This window comes from Monodelphis domestica, chromosome 4, assembly GCF_027887165.1.
Source record: "Monodelphis domestica isolate mMonDom1 chromosome 4, mMonDom1.pri, whole genome shotgun sequence".
Classification (NCBI taxonomy): domain Eukaryota; kingdom Metazoa; phylum Chordata; class Mammalia; order Didelphimorphia; family Didelphidae; genus Monodelphis; species Monodelphis domestica.
Genome location: NC_077230.1, coordinates 332,956,190 through 332,968,477, shown reverse-complemented (window position 1 = coordinate 332,968,477; position 12,288 = coordinate 332,956,190). Strand labels below are relative to the sequence as shown.

The 12,288-nt window shown below is 37.2% G+C and overlaps 1 protein-coding gene across 1 annotated transcript in view; it reads left to right on the top strand.

The window, feature by feature from the left end:
- DDIAS (DNA damage induced apoptosis suppressor) overlaps positions 1-7,249 on the top strand; it is a 35,787-nt gene extending 28,538 nt beyond the window's left edge. Inside the window, exons 4-5 of the mRNA XM_007490885.3 lie at positions 234-351; positions 4,316-7,249. Of these exons, the coding sequence (XP_007490947.2) occupies positions 234-351; positions 4,316-6,961 (2,764 nt within the window). The 3' untranslated portion in view covers positions 6,962-7,249. The remainder of the gene's footprint in view (positions 1-233; positions 352-4,315) is intronic.
- The last annotated feature ends 5,039 nt before the right edge of the window (positions 7,250-12,288 follow it).

Here is a 12,288-nt window from a genome sequence, read left to right as displayed (position 1 = left end):
TTCTTTAAAAACAAAGACCTACTTATGTAAAGTTAACTTCCTATCCTCTCTATATTTGGTCCCCAAAGGATATATTGCAGGTGGATTTGCAGAAGGCAGTTTCTATTTTAGTACTACAATGAGGGAAGTTAGAGCTCTAATATGAGAACAAAACTTCTGATGCTCTCAAAATAATTTGGTCTCTCATTTTTCAGAACATTTTGTTTATATTTTAATTTTCTCTTCCATTCAAGGTATATAAAAGATTCTAACCAAATTGATGGGACATTGGACAGTAACTCAATTCAGGATATATTAATTCAAGCAGTCCAGGCATGCTTTATTGGGAAAACCTTTATTTTCGGAGTGACGGTAATTAAGATTCATACTTTCTTAAAGTATCCTACCCTACTCTTCATAGTATTCAGATTATTTCATTTAGCCAGATAGTTTTGAAAGGTTGCATCATAAGGGACCTGTAACAATAGTCATTAAAATAGGAGAAGTAATCAATCAGTAGTTTAAACCATTCAGCTGATGAAATTAACACCTGTGGCAATATCCTCTTTTTGTACACAGAAGGGAAGCCCTTTTCTATTTAAAATTTTCACAGCTCCAAAGACATAATATGATCTCAGAAGTGTTGACTCTCCAGTTCTGATACTTGGTACATTTTCTCTTACAGATTTTGTTCAGATATTCTATAAAATAAAATTTCTTTTTTTTTAACACCCTTTCCTTCCGCCTTGGAATCAATACTGTGTATTGGTTTTAAGTCAGAAGAGTGGTGAGGGCTAGGCAAGGGGGGTTAAGTGGCTTGCCCAGGGTCACACAACTAGGAAGTGTCTGAGGCCAAATTTGAACCTAGGACCTCCCGTCTCTAGACTTGGCTCTCAATCTACTGAGTTACCTAGCTGCCCCCTAAACTAAAACTTCTATCTGTTCCTCTGCTCCTCTTTTTAACTGGGCATAATTAAATTATTATATAAAATAATTAAAGGAAGACAAGGTAGAGACTTTGTAGCCATATGAATTCTTAATAAAGACTCTTTCCTGAAGACAGGAGAAGAAACATGTTAGCTAAAAGAATTCTTCATTTATAAGGTCCATATATTATCAACAAACTTGGGGTTTTTCTATAGCACATATGTATAATAACATATACATATTTTATATGTGTATAAATTATTTTTTTTTATTTATATATATATAAAATAGCTATAACATGGCTATTCTGAGATAACTTGACTGTAATCCAATCCATGAACATGTATTGGACTTCATTAATTTGCTGTTGTAGAAAAAAACATTGAATTTGAAGTCAGGAGAACCCAGATCTGTTCCTGACTTTTTACTTTACTTATTGTACAGATTTGAGCAGATCACTCAGCTTCCTTTCCTTATATCTGATTTAAGAATACAACACTTACCCTAGTCTATGGCATTGGGTTGTTGTGAGAATCAAATGAGATAATATATGTGAAAGTGCTTTGTAATTTATAAAGTACTTTGGAAATGTAGGAAAGTATTTTTTTTTTAACTGTAGCAGTGATTTCACTGGAGAACCCTTATCCTAACCCACAAGCTATGGGATGGTCCCTTATGCTCTAAGCATTATTCTACAGGGTTATGGAAGTATCAAAAAAATTGCAGGTCAGCACTAAAAGAAGTAGTTTGTGTCTTGGGAATTCCCTTTACCAAAGTCATTATGTGTTAGAGGAAAGACTTGAACTCATGTCTTTAGAATCTGAGACCAGTATTCTACTGCTGAGGCCTCTCCAGTTAGTATTATTCTTATTATTATTACTTGCAGAGTAATGGATTGTGCTTTCAAAACTAGCTTGCTTTTGATTTTGCAATGAAAAGTGCTGAAATTTTAAAATTATTTTAAAAGCATATACTTAGAAAACATCAATAAAAAAATTTAAGCATTGGTTTTTACCTTGTGCCACATGTGCTTTTTTAAAATATAGTGAGTATTGACATAAATGAAGCAGTTCAAGAAAGGTAGTTATTTGGTCTCCTTTCAATCTTTAAGGAAAAGGAGATAAAAATTCACTCATTCAACTAACATTCTTTAAGCATCTTCTGTATCTCATAAATGTCTCTTCAGATCTATGTCTTTAACGAATAATGCTTGGAAATGATCAAATAAAATATATTTAAAAAAAAATAAATGTCTCTTCACTCACTCTAGTTTATCACCTCTCACCTGGATTACTCTAATTACTGATCTCCTGTCCTCACATTTCTCTCCAGTCCATCTTTCACACAACTGATTTTTCTAAAATGTATAACTAACCATGTAACCCTTTCCTCCCACTTCCTCCGAAAACTCCAGTGACTTCCTATTATTTCCAGTGTCAACTATAAACTCCTTTATTTGTCATAAAAGTTCTTCATAACTTGGCTTTTTCCTACCATTCTAGACTTCTACATTTTACTGCCCAATAGACACTCTATAATCCAGCCATACTGGCCTACTTGTTGCTCTTGATATGACATTCCAATTCCTAACTCATGCCTTTGTTCTGACTGTCCCCCATTTCTACAATGTCCTCTCTTCTTAACTCTTCCCTCCTAAATCTCTGGCTCTGTTCATGACTCATCTTAAATCCCATCTTCTATAGTCCTTCCCTGCCTCTTTACCCCCAGGGAGTACCTTCTCTAAAATTGCCTTTTATCCTCTTTATATATATTTTACATGTACCTAGTTAATGTATATGTTGACTCTTCTATTTGAATATGAGCTTCTTGAGAGCAGGGATTGTGTTTTTGCCTCCCTGTAATTCCAATGCTTAGCACAGGAGATGCTTTAGAAATACTTTTTGATTGACTGTCCTATATGATTAGTAGTAGAATTTCAAAAGATGGAGATGGAAGCAAAAAATGCATAACAATCTTTTCCTTTTTCTCCTTTCCTCTTGGTTGTTTTTTTTTATTTATTTAAAATAAGTTTTTTTAACCTGGAGCTTAAGATAAATTTAATACTTTGGAAATGTGCCTTTTAATTAATCATCTAGCTTATATGTTTTTCATATTATAAAAGTCAATCAACAAACATTTATTAAGGGGCAGCTAGGTGGTACAGTAGATAAATCCAGGTCTGGAGATAAGAAATCCTGGGTTTCAAATGTGGCCTTAGATACTTCTTAGTTGTGTGACTCCAGACAAGTTTTTTGACCCCCAGTTGCCTAGCCCTTACCACTCTTCTGCCTTTGAACCAATATTTAGTATGGATTCTAGGACAGAAGGTAAGGGTTTAAAAAAAAAAAAGATTTCCCATTCCTATTCCTACCTTCATATTCCTTCAAATTATATCCCTAAAACTTTCTTTAGTAAGTGGACTTCTTGGTTATTGGTGATATACTGTCTCTCTTTTTTAAACCCTTACCTTCTATGTTAGAATCAATACTGAGTATTGGTTCCCAGGCAGAAGAGGGGTATGGGCTAGGGCATCAACCTTTTAGAGACCCAGTACCCAAACTACACCCTCACACCACATGTGAATCCCCGCCTTACCCCAGACAGGAGAAGGAGGAAGCATTCCCATTGGGCTCCTGGGCAGAGGGGTGGGTGATGGGAGAAATGTCCTTAGGCAACACATGGAGAGGGGAAGAGGAGCAGCTTGGCCCTCCATCACTCTGGCTTTCTAATAACGAACTCTGGTGAACTCTGTGCTTGGCACATGTGACCCCTCTGGCATGTGTGCCATAGGTTTGCCACTACAGGGCTAGGCAGTGGGGGTTAAGTAATTTCCTCGGATTTGAACTCGGGACCTTCCATCTTCAGGCCTGGCTCTATCCACTGAGCACCCAGCTGTCCCTACTTTTGCCTCTTAAATACAAGTCAGTAGTACTATAAGTACTATATTTATGCAAAACTAAGTCCATTTAGCATTTGAGTTAATGGGAACAAAAAATAGGTATAATCCCCAGATAATCAGCTGTACCAAGTCCTATGATCCCACTCTCTGCCTTTAAGATGCCTGCCCTGAGTGACAACAGGGAGGGGAATGGATATAGATATGTAAATACCTCATGGGCTCCATGTCTATAGTCCTGTGAAATCCATCATTACTCCAAGACAATCAGCTCAATGCATTTATGTTGTTGGGTGCATAGTGTATTTATACGTAAAGAATAACACCTAAGAAAATCTACTTCCAAAAGATAAGTTCCCACTCATAGTAGAAGTTGAAAAATTTGAGAATTCATAGGACTCATTCTTCTATATGAAATTACATCTTGCTTTAGTATTCTAAAAATTTTGCTAGGTACTTGGGTAAGGCTAGGGAAAACACATTACTAATGTGAGCACATTCATTTCTCTGCAGAATTTTGAAAACCAAGGTGAGCAAGCTTTGGCCTCAAACAATTTGTTACAAAAATGCTCTCACGATGATGGGCACATTAGAGAGCTAGTCGCCTGCCAGATTTCTCTGCCAAACTCAGCTGTCACAGGATACACAGTTATCAACTACTTTGATCAGCTTTTGCAGTCTGCTAATTTCAGGAATATTCACTGTGGCCCACAGCTCCCTGATAGCCATTTACTGGAAGGTGATCACCCCAGCAGTGAGCTCAGCAGCTTAGGTAGCTCTGGCAGCAGCTCTTCTTTTGTTCAATCAAGTGGCAGAGATCATCTTTCAAGGCTTTGGCAACAATTCCTTGGACTCACACCAATTGTTACACAACCAGCTGATGATGATTTCTCCATTTCTGAGCAAAGTAAGGCTGATGTCATTCTTCTACAGCAGAAAGAAAGGGTCTCCTCTGCTGAGACCCCCCATTTTAGTAACTGTCATGAACTTACTCGGGACTCTCACAGTCCTCACTTGTCTCTGGGTGAGGCGTCTAAAAAGGGAAAGCTGGATACAGAATCTAATCATATGACTGCCATTCTTAACAACTGTCATGAGGTTGGAGCGGCCAATAACTGGGATAGTTTTTGCCCTTTAAAAATGAAACAGCCACTCGAGCAAAACAATATGAATCTTCTTGGACCTCTGCAGAAAGAAGAAAAATGTTCACAATCCAAGTTAACTCATCATCAGGATCGCAATTTAGACCTCTCTTCAAACCTTCCCAAGAGAACTTCATTTACCACCTTATCTCCTAGTCATGAAGTAAGTGCTGGTGATACACTGGAGGAAGACCCTGAAATTTGGGATGACCTGCCATTCTCTGAAAGTCTAAATGCTTTCATGGCAGTCATCGAAAATGAGAACACTATTGCCCAGGCCACAAAATGTTCTATTATAGATAAAGACATCAATCCATTGGACGATCACTGTGGCAAGTTGTTTCCAAATACACAGAAAGCTACTGGAAATACTCATGTGTCACATATGAGGCCACAGGTAAAATGTAAAAACTGTGGCGAAAATAGTGTTCTTTTCCACTGTGGCTCAAAAATGAACTTAAGTTCACAAAAGGAAAGGCAACTAGATAACACAGCCAATTGCTTTTCAACGAATATTAGTGGAAAAGAAATTTCTGACACAGCTATGCCTAATGCTAGAGTGTCAGACCTACCTGAGACTCCAAAAGCCTTCAGAACATACCTTTCTTTAAAAAAAAATGACAGTTTTCTGCAATCCAAAGTTGAAATCATCCCAAGTCCTAATACTCCAGGGAATGTCCATTTTTGTGCCAATACAAAGTATTCTGTGAAATGTGGAGAAAGGCGATCTTTAGAAACAGACAGAACAGCTACTTCTTTGTCTTCTGAAAAGCATGTTGTGTTTTCTGGTGTTTGTCATGCAGGAAATAAAAGATGCTCTATCTGGCTACAGAATCAAGAAGGAAGTTTTACAACATGCAGGGAACTTGTGCAAAACTCAAACACCCATTCCAGTAATAAAAATGAGAGTACAAATGTGTTTTCATTAATGGCAGGATCTCAAGGAATAACATCTACAACTGTAAAAAAAGACTTCCTTCAAAACCACTCTCCTGGTCATGACAGCAGTTACAATGCTTCTGCTGATCTCTTTGATGTTAGTGCCAAGGAAACTGGGGAGGAATGTATAGATAAATCACAGGGCATTTTGTCAACATTGGAAACTGTTTTGACAGAAAGTCATCCTCTATCTAATTTTCCCCATAGTCCTTTAGATAGTAATTGCAGCCATTTTCAGAGAAGGTCCTCACAAAACATACTTCCATGTTCAAGAACACATTCTTCTCCACCTTATTTTCAATCAGATTCAGACTATGATCTAGGAGACAACCAAGAATTTGTCCCTTATTCACAGTCAACTCCTATTGCACCACTTCATCATAGACTGAGAGTCCATAAAATGAAAGAATCTTTCAAAAAAGACCCCAAACTTTATATCAGCTATAAAGAATCAACAATATCCTTTGAAGATGGCCTACAGCAACCCACCCCAAATTGCTTAAAAAATGAAAAAACAACTAGTCCAAGATCCAGGAACACTTCCATAGCCAATGATTCACAGCAAATGTTAATCAGTAGTAGTCCTACTATCAAGTTCCTTGAAACTAATTTTGATGATTGGGTTTACCATACTACAAAAAAAATATTTTTTTCACCTGTACTTCCCACATCAGAAATGCTTAGATTAAATTCCAGGGGCCCAGGGAAATGGCCTGCTGCCTGCAGTACCCCTAATCAGGCCATGGGACCCCAAAACAAAAAGAGGCAGATGGAACAAAGGACTGATAAAGATTTAATCGGGAAAGAATTTCCTCTGAAGAACAAGAACAGGGTGACAACTGTGAAAGAAATTACTCCTGAACTTGAAAATAATAAAGACAGTGGAGGCTGGAGTTCCAAAAATGCAGCTCTTAGGACTGATTCCTGTTCAAATGTCAAATGTCGACTTTCATTTTCTGAAAATGAGACCCCTCCAGCTATTGAAGTTCCAAATAACTGGTCTCCTGAATTGTTCACACAAAGTCAACAAAACCCAATTACTAAACACTTATTGAAGATTCCCGTTTGGAAACTTTAGTATGTATTGGCATTGGAGTCTGATCATTTTTAGACTTCAATAAACCTGATGCTTTTAATGCCTTTTGGCATGATTAAAATGTTGGGGTTTTTTTTGGTAATGTTATTTGGTAAATGAACTCTGATGTAGATAATCTGGCACTTTATTTTATTTTAAAAATTGTACTTTGGTGATGTTGATTTTGTTTCTTAAAATATAATACTTTAGCCAAAGAATAAAACTTATTGCTTAGTTATGTGCAAATTGTGAGATTTATATGTAAATAAAGATGGGAAAACAAACTAGGTACATGAGTAGATCCATTCTGATCCCATGATGACTATCCTTGTTCATTTTTTTAAAAACCTATACCATTACCAACTTCTGTTTTTCTCCCAGGACAATTAAGTGGCACAGTTGAAAAGAGTGGCAGGCTTGGAGTCAGGAAGATCTGAGTTCAAATCCAGACTCAGACACTTAATAGCTGTGTGGCCCTGGACAAGTCACTTAACCCAGTTTTCCTCAGTTTTTTCATTTGTAAAATGATCTGGAGGAGCAAATGGCAAACCATTCCAGCATATTTTGCCAAGAAAACCCCAAAATGGGGGTTATGAAAAGTTGGACATGACTGAAAATCTGAACAAAATTTTTCTCCCTCTCCAGATTCTTGTATTAACTATAAAATAATAGAAGTAGCACGGTATAGTGAACAAAAAGCTCATCATAGGGCTAGGACGACCCGAGTTCAAGTCTTGCCTGCTATATATACCTGCTTTGTAACAAGTCACTGATTCTCACAGTGCTGTTGGCAACTATCAAAGACTACAAGTCACCAAGAAGGCATTAGTCTGCAGTAGTAGTTCCCTTTACCAGTGAAGTCACAGGTCTAATCCCCAAATTATATAATAATAAATATGTAATAATCTAATAATATATGTAATAAAATATGTATCATAAATATATAATAATAGAGATAACTGATATAGTACTTTAAAGTTTTTAAGGAGCTTTACCTATATTTCCTCATTTGATCCTTAACCACCCTGCTAGGTAGGTACTGTTAGTATTACTATTTTATAGAGATTGAGAGATTGACTTGCTCAGGATCACACAACTAGTAAGTTTATGAGGCAAGATTCAAACTCAGGACGTCTTGACTCTTCCAAGTCCAGTGCTTTCTCCACTACACCAATGAGATGCAATGAGAATTGGGCTATCTTCAGTACGTCCCAGTTCTTGGAACCCACCAAGGCTCCCTCTTCTCTCAACAAGATCGCTGATGTGATGTCAACAACAAAAATATTTGTGCAGTGTATAATTATCCTACGATGTTATACACTGATTGAAACTTTCAAACTGCTTTGTAACTTCCTATTGGTAACATTTCCTATTATGTCACACAGACTTGATTGGTGTATCACAGGATGGATTTTCAGTTCTTCTGTTGTATAGATATAAGCGAAGTCCTTCCTTTCCCCTTTTTCCTTCTTCCTTCCCTTCAGTCCTAAAATTCTCTTAAGGACAAGTGGCCAACGATATTTTAAGTTCTTGCTCAGCAGCCAAGCAGCCCTGGTTGTTCTGTCTTATTTCTTATCTCTCTCTTGATAATGAGCAGCAGGCAAGTGGTACAGTGGATAAGCCTTGGATTTTCATCACAAGACCGAGTTTGAATACAGATTCTCCCACTTCTTACCTTTGTGACCCTAGGCAAGTTTCAATCTCTTTGAGCCTCCGTTTCCTCCTCTATAAATGAAGAGGCAACTAGATGACCCCAAATGGCCCTTTCCACTCTAAATCTGAACCCAAGACCTTAACTTTCATGTTTTTGTCAACTTCCTTGCACATTGAATTTCTAACAGAGCCTTCCCTGATACTATTTTGGTCTGAGAATATGTTCTAAATGTGCTATAACATATTGAGAAATTAATGTGTTACAGAACAAAGAGTTTGAAAACATTTCTTTTATTACCAGGGATTCCTCAAATTTTAGGAAAATATTATATTCTGCAACATTACATCAGATCCATAATCCAGGCCAGCAATACTCTGGTTCTGTTGGTGGCACCAAAGAACACATTGAAAGGAGAAAACAATAGTTCCCTTTATAAGATCATGATTTTAAAATTAGAAAGGACTTGGGAAGCTATCTGGTCCAACCCCTTCATTTTACAGATGAGGAAACAGAGGCTCAGGAAAATTAAGTGATTTGTCCATTGGCACCCAAGTACTAAGAATCTGAGGTAAGATTTTGGCCCTAGAACCAGTATCCTTTCTGCTGTACAATGCTACGTCCCTGCAAAAAGTTAAGTATTGGGAAAAAATCTGATGAAAGCTATAATTTGATATAAATGTTTGGTCAAACCCCAAATTCAGGCCAGTTTGTGATCAAGAAATACCCTGTCTATATAGATAGTCTCTATAGATATCTATATACCAGATGCACAGATGACCACATACATTGTATAGCCTTGTACTTCATGCGAAGGAACACAACTAGAACAAGAATAAATATTTTAGCACATCTATTTAGCAAAAATTAAACACTGAGGGGCAGCTAGATGGCTCAGTGGATAGAGAGCCAGACTTGGAGACAGGAGGTTCTAGGTTCAAATTTGACCCCCAAGCTTCCTAGCTGTGTAACCCCATGCAAGTCATTTCACCCTGATTGACTAGCTCTTACCATTCTTCTGCCTTGGAACCGTTCCAAGATGCGAGAGAAGGGTTTGGTTTGGTTTTTCAATAAAACAGTATTAGTTGGATACAAAGAAGCAGATATCCTTACATATTGCTAATACGCTGCTTAGATTTAGTTTTTCTGAAAAGGATTCTAGCATATATAACAATAACTACAAAGCAGTTCATACTCTGAGTAATTTCTGATAGGGAATGTATCCCACAGAAATAACCAATTATTTATTTCCCAAAAATATTAATAAAAGCAATATTTATACTGGCATAAAAGTAGAAATACATCAAATACCTAACAAGGAAAAATATTTAGGCTAGCAGGATAGGATGTATGCACACCATGGCAATAAATGGAATGTCTGAAATTATGCCAAGTGAAATATATGTATATATTCTGATTATGGCTACTTTCAACTGTCACAAGGAATCGTACGTATTTCAGATTACACAAGACTGAATGGAATACTCTGGTTTTTCTTCAGATCATATAAATCTTTTGCCTTGATAAATGGAAAATTTATAATATTACTGTTTACTACTTATTAATACCAAATGCAGCATAATACAACGAGATGAATGTTTGCAAGACTGGAAGTTCTGAAAGCTAAATTGTGAATTTAGACCTTGAAGTCATCTATCCCTCATTTTGCAGATGAGGAAGCAGAGGCTGAAGGAGATGACTTACCCAAAGTCACAGGTGGCAGAACCAACATTAAGTTCTCTGACTTACTATCAGTATTCTCCCAAAGAGAGGAGGAATTTCCTTTAGGAAGGAACTCCTCAGTATATTACTAGAATATTCAAAAGAGTTTGGAGGGTGGGTCAATGGATAGAATTGAGCCTGGAGCTGGGAGGTCCTGGGTTCAAATCTGACCTCAGGCATTTCCTAACTGTGTGGCCTGGGGAAGTCACTCATTCTCAATGTCAAGCCCCTTACCATCCTTCTGTCTTGGAAAAGATATCAATTCTGAGATGAAAGGTAAGGGTTTAAATACAAAAACATTGACTCAAGATTTCACATAGGAAAAACTAATGACAAATTAAGTTGGATATCGAGTCCCATCATTTTAATCCATTATATATGTATATGTGGGTGTGTTGGACAAGCACCTCAGCTAGACAATAAGTCAGGCCTTGAACGAAATAAGAAGAAAATAGGCTGACTTGCAATTGGAAAATGATGCAATATTTTCTTTATCCCAAGATACCAACTTATATATAAGCCATTTTTTCTAAACCAAGAAGAAAATATAAACCAATTTCCCTAATAAATATTGATGCAAGGAAATTACAGAAATATATCACAAAGATTGTACACTAGAACCAGATGGGATTTATAATCAGGAATGCAATTGGTTCAATATTAGGAAAATATCAGCATAATTGACTATCTAAACCACAAAACCAACAGAAATCAGGATTATCTCAATAGATGTAGAAAAAAGAAACGACAAAATACCACACTAGAAAACAGGAATAAATGGAGCTTTCCTTAAAATAAGTAGTATCTATATGAGGGGAGCCCTCTCACAAAATCACACATTGGGGCCCCGCCTACCTCACGCCATGAAGGGTGGGTCATGGGGCAGTGACTTAGGCACCAAGCCAGAAAGGAGAAGGAATAAAAGGGAGTTCCTGGAAGTGGGCTGTCTATTCTTTCAGGTGCTCAGCGAAAGGAAGGTGGACAAGAGAGCCATGTGGAGAGTCCCCCACATGGCTAGTCAGAAATAGGCTTTTTCTCTCTGCCTTCTCTTATTCAAGTAAATAGTAATAAACTATGGAAATTAAGAACTGAAGTTGAATTTAGTTATTACATATCTAAAACCATAAGGAAGCATAATCTGTAATAGGGATAAGCTAGAAGCCTTTCCAATAAGATCAGGGGTGAAGCAAAGATGCTCATTATCACCACTATTGTTCAATACTGTACTAGAAGTGCTAGCTCTAATAATTCAAGAAGAAAGAGAAATTGAAGGAATTTGAATAGCAATGCTCTCCCAGTAACTTGTATGGTTATGAATCTTGGAACACCAAGGAATCAAAGTTGTGGGTGACCCTCCAGGTAATAAAAGAGATGTCTGACTAGTGCATAGGCTGCAACATATTATTCCAGTGCTCAAGAAGGGATATGACCAAAGAAATGTATGGTTATTAAAGGAGGTGAGCAAGAATGAGGGAGAAAAGTAGGATGTTCTGAGTGCCTCACTAGTGCTCATGAAATATGTAATAGGACCTCAAAGGCTTCTAGCATGTTGGACAGAGGCTGTGGGTGAGGATCTGAAATATGGACAAGAATCACATAGGATGGGAAGGTTGTGATTATCATCAATGGAACAAATCCCTGCTTTGATTAGAAACAGGGATCCCATGAAGTATGAGAAAAGTTTATCTTCACACGGTTCTAATTCTCTGTAAAAATGCTTGCATATCTAATAACTCAAGTTGGGCTTATATTCTGAACATCCCTACTATTCATAGATGTTAGAGCTGAAAAGAACCTTTGAGGTCTAGGACCAAGGCTTTTTTTATTTTACAGGTGAGAATGCTACAGTTCTCTTAATTTCTGAGGGAAGTCAACATTTCTTTGAAAAAACATGGAAGGAGCTTCACAAGGAGACACAAACTAGGGAATTCCAGAGGAGATAATGGAAAGAGAGTGA